Source organism: Rhinolophus sinicus, chromosome 15, assembly GCF_057876585.1.
Source record: "Rhinolophus sinicus isolate RSI-liver-muscle chromosome 15, RSI-T2T, whole genome shotgun sequence".
NCBI classification, from domain to species: Eukaryota; Metazoa; Chordata; class Mammalia; order Chiroptera; family Rhinolophidae; genus Rhinolophus; species Rhinolophus sinicus.
The window spans coordinates 18,952,248-18,971,034 of NC_142515.1; the positions used below are offsets into that span (position 1 = coordinate 18,952,248).

General features: G+C 39.5%; 1 protein-coding gene across 7 annotated transcripts in view; it reads left to right on the top strand.

The window, feature by feature from the left end:
* The window catches only part of SORCS1 (sortilin related VPS10 domain containing receptor 1), a 458,014-nt gene that overhangs the window by 303,020 nt on the left and 136,207 nt on the right, over window positions 1–18,787 (top strand). For all 7 annotated transcript variants that reach the window (XM_019725092.3, XM_019725090.3, XM_019725087.3 and 4 more), the window contains exon 5: window positions 809–882. In XM_019725092.3, coding sequence (XP_019580651.3) covers window positions 809–882 — 74 coding nt within the window. The remainder of the gene's footprint in view (window positions 1–808; window positions 883–18,787) is intronic.

The window sequence follows — 18,787 nt, forward strand, 5'->3', positions numbered from 1 at the left end:
GGTCCAAGACCAGTCGCCATTTTCAATCTTTAGTTGCAGAGGGCGCAGCCCACCATCCTATGCGAGAATTGAACCGGCAGCCCTGGTGTTCAGAGCTTGTACTCTAACCAACTGAGCCATCTAGCTGCCCCAAAGCCTCTTCTAAGTTGCCCATTTGCATCTAAACTTATTAGATAAGCCAGACTTATTCATATCCTATCCCTGCCTATCTCACCACTTTTGCCTGTGCTGTTCCCTTTGTGAGTAATGCTTGTCCCATTTTGTCACTTTGAATGCTGTTGTTCCTTTAGATCCCAACTGAGTCTCCACACCATCTGTGAAGCATCCTTGATTGACTGCTGTGTATCCTTCCTCTGCATTCTTTTATCACTGGTTGCTTCATGCATTTCTCATTATTTCAGAGTCAGGTTATATTATCCACTCTTTGAGAGCCGGGTCTAGACTTTGCACTTCTTTGTGTCACAATGATCTGCATATGCTAGGTCAAGTGACACAGCTGACTTTGTCACCAGGCAGAATGGGACATGAATCCCGGTTCATTCTAATATTTAGTGGGCATGTGATTCCCAACAAATTACTTAATCTTCCTGAGTCTCAGTTTCCTCAGCTGTAAAGTGGGGCTATGAATATCCACCTCACAGAATGTACATGAGGAGTAGAGATGATGTGTGCAGCACTCACCTGCATGTGGTAGGTCCTCAATAACTGGCAGGTACTATGAGCAGTAGGACTGGTTTGGTGAACTGATGTTTGTACGTCCAGTGTGTACCATAGGATCATGGTGCTAAGTGATTTCTTTTCTCTACAGTTATACAGCTCTGCTGAATTTGGGAGAAGGTGGCAGCTTATCCAGGAAGGGGTTGTGCCAAACAGGTTCTACTGGTAAGTCTTACTTTATTTTGCAGCTTCGTATGATATCACCTGGTAAATGAGCACTGGAAACTTCTTCTCAGCCAGGGCTCTCACATGAGGTCTGTTCTTAGAGGGATATGCCCGTATCCCCCTAAGGCAGGATGTGGCATTTTAAGGGAATGTGAAGGGAATGTTTTAAGGAAATGTTAAAGCTGTGCCACAAATTTCTTAATAAACCCAAAATAGAACACTGAGATTAGTGAACAGCAGGGGCTTTGTAACTGTTGTTTTGTTATAGTTTGATGACACTTGCGAGACAGACATTTAAAAAAAAATAGTTATTTTTATTACTTAAAAGCATTTATACACATATATTGCATGTTCAAATAAAGGTTTTCAGTGTAAATAAGTAGATCTTATTTAGTCTAAAAGTAGATCTTCCTCCCACTCCCGAGTTCAAGTTTTCTGGACCTTCTTCTCATCATATTTCTCCACCAATATTTTTAGATTTTCACTTCTCCTTCTAGAAATGTTCTATGAATTATCAAATATATTCTTAGTCAGTTTAAACTGCTACAGCAAAAATACCATAGACTGTGTAGCTTAAAGAACACATTTATTTCTCACAGTTCCAAAGGCTGGGGCGTCCAGGATCCAGGTGCTGGCAGATCCAGTTCCTGGGGAAGGAATTGCAAAGGGCTGCTTTCTTGCTGTGTCCTCACATGGTGGAAAGAGAGACAGAGAGCTTTGGTGCCTCTTCCTCTTTTTATAAAGGCACTAATCCTATCATAGGGGCCTCACACTCATGACATCATCTGAACCTAATCACCTCCCAAAGGCCCCACTTCCTCATACCATCACATCAGGGATTAGGGTTTCAACATATGAATCAGAGGCATAAATCAGTCCGTGGCATTCCCACCCTTTGCCCCTCCAAATTCATATCTTTCTCACATGCACAATACATTCATTCCACTCCAACAACCCCAAAATTTTTTACTTACTCCAGCATCAGTATTAAAGTCTAAAGTCCAACATCTCATCTAAATATCCTTTCATTCAGATATGGATGAGACCCATGGTGTGATTCTTCTTGAGGCAAAATTCCTCTCATCAGTGAACTTGTGAAACCAGATAAATTATGAGCATCCAAAATACAATAGTGGGATAGGCAGAAGATAGATATTCCCATTACAAAAGGAAGAAGGAGAAAAAGGGTGACAGTTCCCAAGTAATCACAGCATCCAGCACGTGGTGAAAAGAGAGCGATCTCTGGTCCATTCCTTTTCTTATGCAGACACTTATCCTATCCTGGGGGTCCATTCTCATGGCCTCATCTGAACCTCAGTACCTCCTAAAGACCCCATCTCCAGGTACTATCACTTTGGGGGTTAGGGCTTCAACATATGAATTGGAGGGGGACACAAACATTCAGTCCATAAATTTTCATTTACATAAATGTTAACTTATGCACACTGTTCTTGGTGTTCATGTTTGTTTTGTTTTGTTTTGTTTTTGAGGGGATGTAGTTAATACATGTCATCGATTTTTTTAAATGGTTATATATCATTTTTCTCTAAGGATATAGATTAGAGGTGACTCTTAGGCTTATTTAATGTACAAAAATAAACTATATACGTTGGTGGGAAGTGTGTGGGGGTAAAGAAAAATATGGCGGTGAGAGACAGAAAGAGAGAGAGAGAGGAAGAGGGGGAGGGAAGGGGAGGGGATGGGGGGGGAGGATGGGAGGGAAGAGAAGAGACCAGCAAAAGAAAAAAGGAGGCAAAGAAAGTAATAACATTTTGTTTTTTAACCACTTGAGCCCATCTTCCTGACTAAACTACCTCCATGGGAATGGCTGATTCCAGTTGGGAAAAAAAAAAATCACGGATCTAACACGGATTCCTTTTGGCTTTTGACTTTCCAAGAGCCTAGATCCTGGCAAAGTAAGAACAAAGTATGGAACATTCTAGTGTAATTTTAGCGTTACCTGTCAGTCCCTTTTGAATTTACAACCTAACCCCTGCAAAAAGATGTGACTCTACCTTACCCTAATTTATCGAATCTGCCTATGGAAAATCCACTTAAGTTGTTTTCAGTCTTTTGCTGGTATAAACAGTGCTATAAAGAACTGGCCCAGACAGGAGTTTAAATATCCCTTGTTAACATCATTCATAATCATTGTGCGCAATGACCTTTTAGAAGCCAATGAGCTTCCTGCAACCAGGACAGTAAAAAGTGTCTCCCCTTTACTCCTCCTGAAAGCACATTGCCTCTCATCATCCTTCGGACTTATATACACTTCTAAGTGGAATGCATTTTTTGTATTTCTTATTTTCAAAGACTGCCTCAAAATCCCCTTGGGACTTGAAAGCCCTGAGACCTGCACCTGCGTGCGTGAAATCTCTTAACACGCTGGTGAAACTGCCTGAAAAAGTGAAACAAGCTATTTGCAAACAAACTGGCTCAAATAGAGACTTCTGTATGGAATGCTACTTCTTTTTTACCCCCATCATAAAAAGACATTTATTACTGCAGGAGGTTTTTGTTTCATGGAAGCTGATCACCTCTTTCTACCGCTGCTTTGGCTCAGGAATGGCTTGAGCCTGTCTTTCTGTGTCCCGATTGGCCTGTCTCTTCTCCAGGAATTCAGCTCTAGCTATCACTGAATCTCCCTTCTGTGATCAGCATTTCTTCTCTTCCTCGCTTACTCATTTTGTCCCTTATTCATGACCTCCCACCTCTATGTGTTTTGCCTATAAATTATAAAGTCATTTTTTGGAAGAAGGGGTCATGTCTCTCTTTTTCATCCTCTTTTTCACTTGGTGTTATATTTGCATAGAAAGGCCTCAGAGAAGGAACAAATGAAGGACTAAAATAAATGGATGTGGCCCTCCTAATTTAGCCTGGAAATGGAGTTGGTGCTTTGCCAATGAGAAAGTGTGAGGAACAAATTTTTCCTCGAGTCCTGCTTCCAAATGACTGAAAATATCTCTACATGAACCCAGCAACAGAAGATAGAAAGTTAAAATTCACAGCGGACTGGATCCAAGTTAGTCCCTACCGATAGAAACAAAGAAAAACATGGATGCAAAAGAAGGCCAAGGGAAAAGAATTAAGCTAAGAAGGTTTCCCATGTGGGGTGACACATGGTACACAGCATTTTCTGGCTCACTGAAAGTCTTTACATACAGCATTATGAGCCAAATGAACCCCATCATTGCTTCAGCTGGTGCTGATTTCAATCCATTCTTATCTAATCTTTGAATGGGGGTCTTCTACCTGAAAGCCTGATTAGCAAAGCCCTTTTAACCAAATGTCGTAATATTATCTTTATAAAAGCTTTACACATGATTGTGTATGAATTCTAATTAATCTGTCAAGTAAAATAAATAGTACCCCCTCTCTCTGCCTTTGGGAACAGAGGGACACATCTTCCCCATTCAAACCCTAACCGCGTGATAAGCATTCAAAGCTATTTAGTCCTCAGAACAATTTTATGAAGTAAGCCTTGCATTATCATCATTAACAGATGGGAAACCTATGGCATGAAGAGGTTAAGTAATTTAGCCAAGGTCACACAGCCAGAAAGTGGCAGAGCCAGGATACAAATGCAGGCAGTCTGGCTCCAATGTCTATGCTCTACTAAATCGATGGACTTGACTCTGTTGTCTCTGCCTCTTGGCCTTCTTTTCTGGGCTGGGGCTGTGAGCCCTGGAAATCTAGCCCATCCAGGCAGATGAGTAGAGAAAACCTGAAACTCTTTTGGCAACCGTACCTGCATGTGTATCTCTCCGGCTGGGCTTGGCAAATGGTCCCCCTGGGTTCTTTAAGCTCAGTTGTTTTTTCCAGAGAGGGCATGAGACCTTGTAAAGTACACAGTGCACATGACTGTTAATGAAAATCTCTTGGTCTCTGTCCACATGGTCTGCATTTTCTGACTTTGTGCAACTTTCCAAAGCTGGCTGGAAAGGTGTCAATCAAAGCGATATTTATTAGACTCACTGCTTGAAGCCAGTTGCTTCAAATTATATAGGAACTATGGGGGCTATCTAGGATTATTCAGCAGGTGTAATGATAATAAAAGAAGACTCCTTTAATCATTTCTGCTTGGAGCCTGGCTGTAGGGGTGTGGAAAGGACTGAAGACTGCAGGGAATTTTCTAGTGCTAAACTGAATTGTTAAGTGACCTTGGGTAATAGCATAGCATTTCCCATAGAGAAAAATAAAGATGAATTTATATATTTTCCTTATCAGCTGGTATGCTTGAGAAATATCTTTATTTGGGGTGGCAATAGCCATGCCACCCCTGGAAGCAGTCGATGGCAATTGTGAAATATTTGTGGAATATAAGAGCTTATTCTTATATTATCCCAGTGGTTGCTGTTAGTACTGCTATAGATAACACAAATATAAGTATCCCTTCAAGGGATACCTGCATGTGTATCTCTCAAGGAGTTCAGATTGCTTCCTAAACCAATTTACATGTATGGGACATGTTATAAAACACATCTTAGCACAATATTGCCCTTCACAGAATGGGTGTTTTTATTTTATTTAACTAATACAGTGGCCTTCCTCTTTACTCTGTCACAGGTCAGTTTATTAGAGGCAGTGCAGACTGGAGGTTCAAGCTCTGAGTTCTAGCTTTGCCATTTACTAAGTAAGGATAGTGGGGAAGTTACTTAACTTCTGTGTGTCTCAGTTCTGTTCTCTGTAAAATAAGGATAATACTTACTTTATTAAATGAGCTGTTTCTTGTGAATTGGTTACATGCCTGGTACCTAAGAAATGCATTGAGTGCCCACTGACTAATAGTAATAATATTAATAGCGGCTGATTTTCTACATTTTTTAGTTTTGTTTTCCCTCTGTGTTGGCTTCATTCTCAGGTTGGCTTTCTCTAATAGGTAGCAATAACGGACATCATCAGCTTAGCCTTACATTCTAACAGCTTAGAATCCTCATCAAACCAGTCTGCCTCTATGTCTATCTTTCCAGGAATTGAATCTGAGTGGCCTGGCTTAGATCAAGGTTATATAAGATGATGTGCTACTTGTGTAGATCCGATACATATCTACCCTGAGAACGGAAACAGGAGAGGGGTTGAGACCCAAGCAAACTGCATGGTTCAAGGTTGTCGGAGAAATGAGTCCTAAAAAGGAAAAAAAAACAGGATTCTGTTATCATAAAATGGGTGAATGATTCTCATTAGGGAAAAAAAAATACAGATGGGAGAACTGAGTGAGTGTCAGCAAGATGAAATTCCATAATAGGGACTGTATTTGTTAAGTAACTACAATGGTCCAGGCACATGACAACCCATGCCATTTGATCCTCACAACAAGTTTGTGAGGTAGGGATTCTTACCCTCACTTTGATGAAACAAAAAGTTATGTAATGCATCCAACATAATACATAATAAATAATACAACTAAGTTTTCAAACTTTGTCTGTCTGGGTCCATAGCTCTTGTTTGCAGTATTAAAGACCAGCCCTAAATTCAACACTTATTTCCCATCTACTTCCCCCAGTAATAACTGTTAGTTTAACAATTCAGTAGGTGAGAAACTACGTGTTGATCATGATGTTGAAGGGGAATATGGTATTGGAGCATCAGTGGTACCCAAATGTCTTGAATAAGTGAAGCTCCTGACAGAAAACAAGTTTGCTCTGAGAGGTTGATGAATGTGGTTGGTTGGGATCTGATTCAAGTTTAGGGCAAAGCAATAGAAGACAGTTTCAATTGTAACCCACTCAGCATTCTATTATCTATTGAAAAGACAAGGGAATCTGAAGGCTGTTTCACTTAATTAATAACAGGTTCAGATTTACCTTATTGATTATGTTCTTCTGACATAGAGGGGGCTGGCTGGAAAAAGGGACAGTTGAATGGTGATTACATATTTTCTGTGACTAAGTCACACATGGAACATTAAGAGTTGGCCCAACAATGAACCTTTGTTATTTTGGAATACCAGTCTTGTTTCACTGACGTCTCTCAGGGGGCATATGGCAGCTGTATTATATAGCAGAAAGATAAAGAAATACTTACAACTCCATCCTCAGTATGTTTGAGCATGTGTACACATTCTCACTCTTCCCCGTGGTTCCAGGCTGCCTCTGTGAATGACTTGCCATTGCACATCTTTGGCAGCAAGTCCCATTTGTTGATCACTTCCTGTGTGCCAAGCTCTGGCATACATATTTATAAGCAATCCTCAAATCAATAATGTGAAATAAGTCATTGATCAAAACTTGTTTTCAAGATATAATTGAAAAATGCAACCTATTTTAAGGAAACAATTACGGCTCATGGGTCTGGAAAGTCAGAAGGTCTAACTTGATCCAGATGCAGAGGCTTGTTAGTCATCACACGCTGATCTCTCCCCATCGCTCAGCTCCAGTGTCCTACATGTCAGCTTCACTCTCAGGTGGACTCTGTCTTTCTGGTGGCCTCTAACCACTTGACGTCTTGCCAGACTCATGCTAGTGGAAAAGGAAACACCTTCTTCTTGTTGCTCCAGGAAAACTCCTGGGACTAAGTCCTATGGGCCCTGATTAGGTAACATGCTCACATTTAGACCTGGGAGTACAATCAATTTCAATAAACTATATGAACAGGATATAGGGAATGGTGTTCCCCCCAGGAAAGGGGAAATTGTTACCAAAGAAAAAGAGAATGTTAATGGTAGGTTATCAACAATAGGTGTCCATTATTGGGAGGTGTTTTCATTCCCATTTTCAGATGAGAAATAAATAAGAAGATAAATATAAAAACAAAATCCCAGAGAGGGTAAATGTGTTTGCCTAATGTCACACGCTAATAAGTTATGGTGATGGAATTTAAACCCAGGTTTGTCTGGATAAAGAGCCTGTGCTGTTTAAGCACCGTGCTATTCCCTCTCCAGCGATCCCCACTGTTTTATGGACCAGGGCAGCAGCACTTGAGCGCCAGCTCTCCTTGAAGCTTCTCAAAGGACCCCCCTCCACAGAGCTCTCTTCTTACCCACAACTGCTCTGTTGGCAGATATTTCTTGTTGACACCATATCCATCGGGCCCTACATCCAGTTATTAAAGTCATATGTGTCTAAAGACCTGGCCTATTGTCCCTAGCCAGGGTTCTCTCACCTGATCTCAGGAGTAAGAAGCAGATCCATGAACCGATGCCAACACAGCGGGCTGCAGTACGAAAACACACCGGGCCTTAAAGTAGTTTCTCTGTTTTTGGACTCATATCACTACCACTCATCCTCCAATCCTTGTTGAATATTGCTGCTAAGCCAATTTCAGGTTTCTTTTTTCTTTTTTGTTTATTTATTTATGGTTGTTGTTGTTTGATAGGTAGCTTGTTTTGTATTCATCCAGGTCACAGTGACCCTTCCTCAGCCTCCTTCAGATACGTTAGCCATTCAACAAGACATCTTCAAGACTTTTAAGTCACTCACATCAAAGGGACTTGGCAGATGTGGCATGAGAGAACTATAATTCTTTTCTTTTTTCACAAATGGGTTTAATGGATTCAATGACAAGAGAATCCTCTGCACTTTTACTTCCCAGGTTCTGCAAACTGGAAATGGGATGGAATCTTATGATATTACCAGGAAAAAAAAAAAAAGTAAAACTCTAGTCTATCAACATAACTAGATAATGTGGTACTAGAGTCTGAAGAGAGTATGATTGATTTTTGAAGATATTCTACCTCATCCTTCATTCAAAGCTGTAAAGCAGGATATTGTCTGTAAAGAACTTCTAAATGAACACCATCACTTGCTTTCAATTTTATGTTGAGCTGGGAGTGGATCACCTCACCCTTCAGAATCAGCGTTGCTTCTAGGCTTCCATATTTCTACAGCCCTTGTATCCCAGCCTTAGCACTTAGAGTCTCATTCAACTTTTTTCTCATACTCACCTCCTCTTACATCTTTGGGTTTTCAAGTCCCATCAATTCTTCCCCCATGAAATTATACCTGCCCATTCCTCTTACAGTCTTCCTACCATGACGCTGATTCAGCACTCCTTCCCTCTTACCAGGAATAGTTTTAGCAATGATTAATTTTTAGCACTTACTCTGTGTCAGGACAGTTTTGGTCTTTGAATATAAAGATAATGTGTGAGAATCTTCGTTATGTTTAGGGTCACAAATTTGGACCTTTATGACCTACCTCTACCATGGAGCCATCTTTGGTTCTTCTTGTTTGTCTAGGCAAGAATCATCTTTCTTTGAATTTAAATGTGATTAGGTTACAAATAAAATACAATGTGTCCTACCACGTATTGCATTGCAGGTCTGTATATGTGATTGGTAGAAAGAGCACAGATTAGAGTTAGCACATCCAAGTTCAAATCCCAGCTGCAGTGTTTACTAAGTACATGATCCCAAGAAACGACTTCTGCCTGTGTTTCTCTCTTCTAAAGCTTATTTTGAGAATAAAAAATTATATGTTATCGTAATGATTAAGTAACTTAGTATAGTTTGTTCTCCATATCTTTTTATTTCGTCATTTCCATTTCTTGTTAGAAGATAAGTACCTTAAGTACTAAAACTGTCTTTAATCTATCTTGTGTACAATAGTAAATGGAATGGCAGTAACTTGTATGTATGCACACACACACGTACTGGGATTGATTGAATACACACATGCTTGTATAGGCACAGACATAAACCCATAAACACTTACAGATTGGAACACATCTTGAAAGGACTTGGTTGTTAAATTAGGGAGTCATAGTAGATGATCTGTCTGTCTTTCCTTCCAATATCAGGCTGGAACATGAGACTTCTAAGCCATCGATATATATATTGAATGGGGTGTGGGGAATTCTAGATCAGTAAAAGCAATACTTCCTATGCAGTAAGCTATTTACTGACTCAACAGGCCCATCCTATAGAATATTGAGATCCATGTAAGCAGAAGAATGTAAGTAAAGATGGAGTGACTGCATCCTAGACTGCTCTCACAGGGAGTTCTGCCCTAGACTGCTGATATTGTCATACTTCAGAACAGGAGATTTAAGAGAAGAACTCAGACCTCCCCCCCCTTTCTTTGGAGTATGTACCTTATTCTCCCTTCGCTTATACTGTAGCACATCTTCCCTGACAGTTTCTTCTGGTTCTGAGTCTCCTACCCTCTGAGCTGAACCATGTGTGTAGTTTGCATAGGAGGCAGGGAGAAGTGGCAGTAAACCATTCCTGAGATCCGGCATCCTGACATCCCCAGAGCTGCACTGGGACACTTCTGGTACCTGTAGTAGGGGATTGTCATTATCCTTGAGAGGCCTGGTGTTGTATGTATGTATGTATGTATGTATGTATGTATGTATGTATTTTCTGTTAATGATCTCCACATGAGCGTTATTTCCAGCCCTCTTGTGCCTTCTTCCACTTTTTAATCTCTTCCTATGATTAGCAGATTTCCCCTACAGATTAAGTTCAATTTCCCCTGCTCCAGTGTGAACCCATCATTTTTCTCATGACCTTCACTCAGTAATGGCCAGCATTGATTCCTGTCTTCCTTATCTTGATGTTTTCTTGTCTTCATGGATGACAGCTTCTCTGTCTCTGAGCAACTGAGGTTCCGTCACTTCTCTAGATTTTCACTAAGAAAATCTTATGATGGCAGAGTGCAAGGAATGGCAGTGAATGAGAGTGAAAGATAGGGGAAAAAATCTTCATAATTACAGCTTCCTAATTTAGAATAATGTTAAAAGAAATTGGCTTACCCACCAGGGAACAGACCTTGCTTAGCCTTCAAGTTCCAGAGCCTCTGGGTTTGTATATTGTCTCTGTGTGTGGTTTCTCTTCCTCATTCAATCTTGGCCACCTTTGTATGTTGCCTTTATTCAGTAAGAGATGGTGATAAGAATTTAAGAGTGAGAGCGCTGGAGTCAGAATGGCTTTGTTAGAATTCTGTTTTCCAGGAGCATGACGATGAGCTATTTAATTAACTTCTTTACAGCCTTCATCTGTGTAATGGTCATCATAGCAGTGTCTACTTCCTATACCTGTTATCCGGATTAAAATGAGAATTCAGGTTAAACTCTAAGCATATATAAGGCATGATAAATATGAACTATTATTTAAAAGAATAGGGAAGTGTTGGGTATTAATACGTTTCTGAAACATGGCAATCTCATTTTGATCTTCAACTTAGTAATTTATACTTTCAGTGGGAATTTTTAATGTGTACATGTATTGATTTTTGCTTCATTGCCCCAGAATCAGGTACAATGGATGGAAATTAAGCTCACTGTTTTATTTTGTAGCTTCTCAATTATTTGAAAATGCTTGTTCACCAATTCATTTAATTTGCATCAGTTGAATAATTTTCAGAGCTAACTCTTAGCTGAGAAGTTAAAGGAAACATGCCCTTGAGGGCCTTGCAGCTGCAAAGGTGGGCTGCAAAGGGGACCCCTACAGAAGTATATGGAAGGATGTTGCCCCTGCATAGCTGCCCCTCTGTGAATTTGCAGACAAGCATCTGGCTTGGGGCCGGAGGTCACAAAGCTTGCAGTCTGGAGGAAAAGCTGGGCATGGAATTCAGAGGGAAGAGCAAATTAGAAACTAATGGCAGTTGGGCACTACCTCTCATTACCTCTAAACAGAAGGACCTTCAGAGTGAAATGGCTCCTATTTCTTCTAGCTTTCAAATCTCACACACATTTCCTCCTGGTTTTCTGCTAACTTGAAATCATATAGAGACTCTGGGAAATACATTTGTAGGTTAGCTAAGTTGATCCAGCACTAAAGCATCACAGTCTACACCTTGAAAACTTGGCACCTGTGTACATCTTTTTAAACCATATGTAACTTCCAAATAAAAACAAAAACAAACGTATGCTTCTATCTAGCGTGATCATATTTTCTCCATACAACTTAAAACCTGATATAAATCTTCCCCAAAACATGAGAAAAAAAATTCGTATGTCACATTATCTGTCTTTGGGTGGTATTTCTCTTGTAGGTGAGTCATACTTCCCCCTTCTATATTCTGTAACCAAAATACTGAGATGTAAGGTCAACAACTACTAAGTCTTATGCTGAAACATAGAAGAATGGGAGAGAGAAAAAAGAAAGGAAAATATGGACACACACACACGCACACAAATATATTCATATTAAATTATCATTAAGAGGACGTATCTAGAAAATGGTTCCTAAGGAAAAGGACTTGTTTTTTGATAGGACAAAGATGTGGGAGTGTGGGTGGGGAATGATGAAAGAGTTATGCTAGACAAGTGCATAGAACCGTGCCTACCTGTCTCATCCCATAGATCATCAAATCTAAAATTTCATTGAAGATGCACCCTTGTTTTATGTATTTGACCAAAAAAAGAAAAAAATTCTGACAATTAAACTACCATTTCAACGGTTGTGAGATACCTACTGATTTCAGAGACATTAAAATTAAAAAAACAATAAAGACGAGCATTTTGGAATTGATTAAATGGGTGCACAATAAATATTTATTTGTTGGATGTGTGAAAAGTGAGGAATGGATATGGGGGATGAGACAACCACAGATATTTGTTTTTCAAGTCGTTGGATAGGGTCACCTTAGTAGATAACTAATAAGATATGAGACGGTAAATTCTAGACAGAAGGGTAGAGAAGACCCAGAAACTGGCTCATTTGGATGGGGTAGGAATGAAAGGCACAGCAAGCTGAGGAAGATCCTAAAACCAACTGTAAGATAAGTGAACCCCTGCAGATGACTGCCCCAGTGTGCTTGTGCCTCAGAATCTCAGGATTCTTAGAGAACTTAGAAGCCATTGCATATGGTGACTTATGACTTGCAAGAATCCCTCCTGCAAAATTCTAGTTTGGCTGAACACAGCAAATGAACAGCTGAAAATAGTCTTTGGATTGAGATTGGAACTTTGTCTATCTGATCTACCAGGATCTATCTTTCTTTAAAGAGAATGACCAGAGAAAATGGACCTGTCCTACTGTTTTTATTGTTGGCTCTGGCACTTAAAACACCAACACCTCTAAACAGAGCAATTCCATAATTTAAGGAAAGCTGTCAAGGTTCTCACAGGCATGGCAAGGTGTGCCCTGGGGTGGGGGACAGAACCTGCTTGCAGTATTTATCAGATTTATTTATGGTAAAGGGATTTACATGAGTGTTGAAGTTTAAGGCAGATAAATCCCAAAAGACAAACACTACCAGTAATCGAATTACAAAGTCATCATCATATGTTGAACAGAGCAACTTTATGACTCTATTGTGACAAGATGAAACTTGTTAGAATATTCATGTGCCTGGGACCGCTTCTGCATCACCTACCAGAACAAACTAGCTTTTCCATGAGCCTCTCCATGAGCAGTTAGCCTTCCCCAGTAATTCAGTGGCTAGGGAAAACATAATGCCTAAGAGGAGGAAGCGAAGGCAGACATAGCACACAGCCATATCAGGCCCAAACCTCACTTTTGAACTCACATTTCAACAACTCCTATGCCCAACATGTTTATAATGTGAGCGGAAATCAGGCTCTTCCCATAGTAACCAGGGCAGCCCTAGAATAAATAAAAACGCTGGCTGTCCATATTTTTCTTTTTAAAGGAAGATTTTAGGGTCGGACCTGTTCTACTTCTAAACAAATAGTAAGACCATTTCAATAATAAGAGCCATTTTCCCAATATTATCATTTTTTGAAAAATAATGTAACTTGATTTTTGTGGTTGCTGAAACCTGTGAATCACAAACTTATGACAGCCTGAAATGCTAGAGTAGTTTACCTGCTTTGCAAGACAAAATGACAACATAACCAATTCATTTCATATGATAACAATGATTTAGAAGAAACAGATCATTTTCCTATTTATTGTAGCTTTGCTGTAATCGAGTATATCCTTATGAGATTTGGGTACAGTTTTTTTCCTCTCAACTTTTTATTTTGAAATAATTTTAGGAATACAGAAGAATTGCAAAGATAAGACAAATTTCTCATATGCTCTTCACTCAACTTTCTCAATGTTAACATCTTATATAATCATGGAGCAATATCCACAACTAAGAAATTAACATCAGTAAAATACTATCAACTACACTGGAGATTTTATTTGGATTTCCCCAGGTTTTCTACTAATGTCCTTTTCATTGTCCTCAAATCTGTGGCAGTTCCTCAGTCTTTCCTTGCCTTTGATGAATTACACAATTTTGAAGTGTAGTAGTCAGGCATTTATAGAGTATCCCTCAATTTGGGTTAGGCTGATATTTTCTTCTGATTACAGGGTTATAGATTGTTGGGAAGTATATCACCAAAAAAATGACGTACCTCTCTCATGACATCTTATCTAGGAGAACAAGATATCAATAGTCTTATTACTGATGACGTTCACCTTGATCAAGGTGGTGTCTGCAGGTGTATCCATCGCAACATCACTATTTTCCCCATTTCTTTTTTTCCTTTTTTTTTTGAATTTTTGTAAGAGTTCATTTGAGCCAAACTAAGGACATACTAGGAAGCAAGATCTCAAATGCTCCATCCAGCAAATGACAGTTCTGCAGTTCTTTTTACACGTTTAGGTGTTTTCCCTGTTTCATACTCTATTTGTTAGAAATGAGTCACCAAGTCCATCTCACATTCAAGGCAAGGAGAATTAAGCTTAGACTCCCAGCAGGAGGAGTATCAAAAATTGTGTGACTATGTTAAAATTACCACAATAATTAATATTTTGGGAGCGATACTTTGAGGCTATGCATTTTACCCACAAATTTTAGTATTCATGAGTTGATCTTGCCTGCAGCAATTATTACTGTGGTGTTCTAATGGAAATTTTCTATTTCGATCCTTTTTTAGATATGTATTCATTGGAATTCTTCTGTAAAGAATAATCGCCCGTTCTTGGCTGTTTACCTATTTGTATCATTGTTTAGTTGCTCAACCAATAAGATGACTGGAAATGATGGTGAATAAGTCCAATTCTGAATTATGTTTTGTTGTTTCTTCTTTGTTGCAGATATCTCTCTGTCCTTGCTTAGAGTAGGTGGCCAAATAATCCCTGTTAGACACTAATGTGCCATTAAGATGCCACCTGCTAATTAAGGGCAAGACCTCTCTTCCTAATAAAGTTCTTTTTAAAGGAACATTTTAGGGTCTGACCTGGGATGAAAACCTCATTACAAAATGTCTTTTCCCATTGAGGCGTTCCCTTTATTGGCCACGAAGGTGGGGATTCCCCCCAGTGATTCTGGGCTCACCTCTCTTTGTTCAGTTGGGCATCTCACAGCACCCTGACCATAAAAAGGATAATATGGGTATGCTCACCATTGAACATGCTCTCTCTCTCTCTCTCTCTCTCTCTCTCTCTCTCTCTCTCACACACACACACACACACACACACACACACACACACACACACATCTCTTTCCCCATCTTTCCTCTGTCCCAGCCAAAAACAAACAAACAAACAAACAAATGCAAGGCTTCCACTCCCCCAAATCAAAACAAACTCTACGAAGCATACTGACTACTCTTGTTTAAGAGTGATTTTAATTCCCAAAACAAAGAATGCAGGCTCCAAATTGACTAATTGAAAAATACAGCACAGGAAACGGGTAAATGCTAAACAGCTAAGCATTCTTATAAATGAAAGACTTCAATGGTAACATCCCTGCAGTTATAAGGGCCAATGACTAAAATGGCAACTTATAAAAGAAAACAAAATGGCAATTAACTTAAAAATGTTTAATTTCACAAGTAGAAGGTAAAAATTGAAACAAAATGGACATGCCTTTTATTAATCAATCAAATGGAAGAATTTTTGAGAAGATAATACTTAGCCTTGGTGAGGGCTTGGGAAATAGACACACTTATATGCTGTTCCTAGGAGTGTAATTTGTATAAACATGGCTTCTGCAAGACCGTTGGGCAATATATCGGGAGTGTTAAACAAATACCCAGTCTCTCTGATCCAGTGAAATTCCCTCTTTTAATATATATATATATATATATATATTTTTTTTTTTTTTCTATTGAAAAAACGAAGAGTTCAGGGAGACATGCAAATATTTACCTGCAAATGTAATCAGCTCACTATCATGTATAGACAATACCAATCCCCTATGATCAGAATATTAGTTAAATAAATTATAGAACACTGCACAGCTGGCAAAACAGTGCATCCCAACATTATGTTGTGCAGTGTTAATGTTAATAATATGATGCAAAAGTTGTTTAAAAAAAGGAATGCCGATACAAACTTAGAAACAAGTAGTAAAGATCAACAACAAAAGGTTAAAGGTGCTTATTTCTAGATGGAAGTGTTGTGTGAATGTGTTATTTTTTTTTTTCTTTTTATACTCTGGTACACTATCCATTATATTTTAAATGAACACATGTTGCTTTTACTATTAGATTTTAAAAAGCAGTGTTATTTAAATCAATTATACCAATTTTAATAATAATAAAGCAGTCAAACGTATTTCCCAATGGGGGTGGGATTGGAGGGGTACAACCTATAGGAAGGTATTGTGACCACTGCAGAAAAGCCACAGAGAGTGGAATTTCTTCTACCCTCCCCCCTTCCTCCTACTTTTTCCCCTCTCGCTTTTGTCATCCTCATCATGTCTAGGACCCTTTCATCTTCCTCTCTTTTTTCCTCTTTCTTTTCCCACCTTCTCGTTCACTCCCTCTTCAGCCTGCCCTCTCCTCTCCCCTCCTCTGTTTACCCTCCTTTCTAATCTCCCCTTCCCTCCCCTCTCTCCTCTCTTCTCTTTCTATGATACTGAGATGATTTCAACTATAGCAATTTGCATACATAGTGGAATACTATTTTTTTTTTAAAGATGAATTAAAAGGTGTATTTTTCGTTTTTCACCATCACGTTTGTTTTCTTGGCCACTCAGTAAATAAGAGTTCAAAGGCAAATTGGCAGAGTCTTCAAAGTGTTTTCACAGAATATCATCTATGTTTGCCCATTCAAATCCCTTCAAACCTGTGCTCAGAACTGCAGAAATTCTTTGTAAAGAAGCAAAATACTAAGAGGGATAGCTGCCGTTTGACGCTCCAGGAATTTCTCTCTCTGTTTTGAAGATGAGTTTAATTTCCTTCTATATCTAACCTGATTCAATCCTTGCTCCCATCCTAGCTTTACTGACTGGATCACTTGCCCTTCTCCATTGAGGAGTAGGTGGGCAACAGCCTCAGAGGGTATTTAATGCCCAGCCATAAAGCAAGAACATGTTTTTGTGTCACAAGAGGCTGAAAAAGTATTGGGGAGCCATCCTTGGTCTAGCAGACCAAGGATGGCTAAACCAGCCTTATGTGATGGCAAGGGCCCTGGCCATCCAGTGTGGAGACTAACACTGTGTGACTGAGAAGGAACAGAATTTATTGGGCATTTGCAAGTAGTTACAGAAAAGCCACCTTCAGATTTATGAGCCCTGATATTTGAGGATCTCAACTAAATATCTGGTCTGTTTCCAATCACTAGGACAGGGAACTCTCAGATCTGCCTCGACCATGCTACCCTAATTGCCAACATACATCTTAGTCCGTTTGGGCTGCTATGAGAAAATACCACAGATTGGGGGGCATGTGAACAACAGAAGTTTCTGTCGCACAGTTCTGGAGGCTGAGAGCCTGAGATCAGTGTGCCAGCATGGTAGAGTCCCGATGCAGGCTCTTTTCTGAGTCTTAGACAGCTACCTTCTCAGTGTGTCCTCACATGGCAGAAGGGGTGAGGGATCTCTCTGGCTTCCCTTTGTAAGGTCACTGGCCTCATCCGTCAGGGTTCCATCTCCCACAAGCCCCACTACCTAATAATACCATCACCTTGGAGGTTAAGTTTCAACATACAAATTTTGGAGAGACACAAATATTCAGACCATAACAACACATAATCCTTGCAGGAAGTCAAAATGCCTGAAGTTTCCCCATTATTTATACTTATCTTCTTAGTGTAACACACACACACACACACACACACACACACACACACACATTGCCTTCTAAGTTAACACTATCTTTCTTGAGACACAAGGCGGTAAAAAGAAAAGGGATTTTTGTTTTTTTTTCATAAGGAGGGTCACTGGCGTGAGTCAAGATCCTGGGTTAGTAGCTCCAAACTTGACACTATCTGAGTGGTGTGACCTTGGATAAGGCACTTGCTCTCCTGAAGATTTGGTTTCCTTAACTGTGACATGAGGGGTTTGTGCTGGTTAATCTGTAGCAGACCTTTTATCTCTAAGGGATCCCTTAATTCATACCGTTGACCTTTACTTCTCACAGCAATGTTATCATCATCATCTTCCTCCTCCTCATCATCCTTTCTACAGATGGTACATGGAGAGAAATTAAAACGCCGAGCTTTCAATCTGATTGTATCATTTGTTAGCTGCATGCCCTTAGGCAGGTAGATGGCTTTCAGAGCTAGCACGTACTCAAAGTCTTTCTCTTACTTTGCCATTATTTTTTCCCCTAATTTTTGTGTCATGTGTGAATTTTCTAGACCCACAATATGTATCGTTATCCAAGTTGTTGATAGTTGATGAGCAGGACATCAACAAGGGCATAGCCTCGCAGGGCGTATATGACATTTATCCCTCACTTCAAATATATATACCATCCATTGGTTAACACCATATGACAATGACAGTGGTTTCCTTGATGGAGGTAAAGCCCCTTAAACTTCATATTTATGTTTATAAAAATTTTTTTTCCTGCACAACTTTCAAGAAACATTACCACCTGATGTATTGTATATTTATACACACCTGTATTCTGTATTGAAATATAAGCTTCATGAGGGGCAAGGATTTTCCTCAATTTTATTCACTGCTAAGCCCTCAGCTCCTAGGATGACCACTGGCACATCGTCGGTGTTCAGTAAATATTTGTTGAATTCATTCATTTATTTACTCACTAAAAAATTTGATTGATGTTCTGCTATTTTCCCTGTTGAGTGTTAAGTTTTAAGGATACCCCA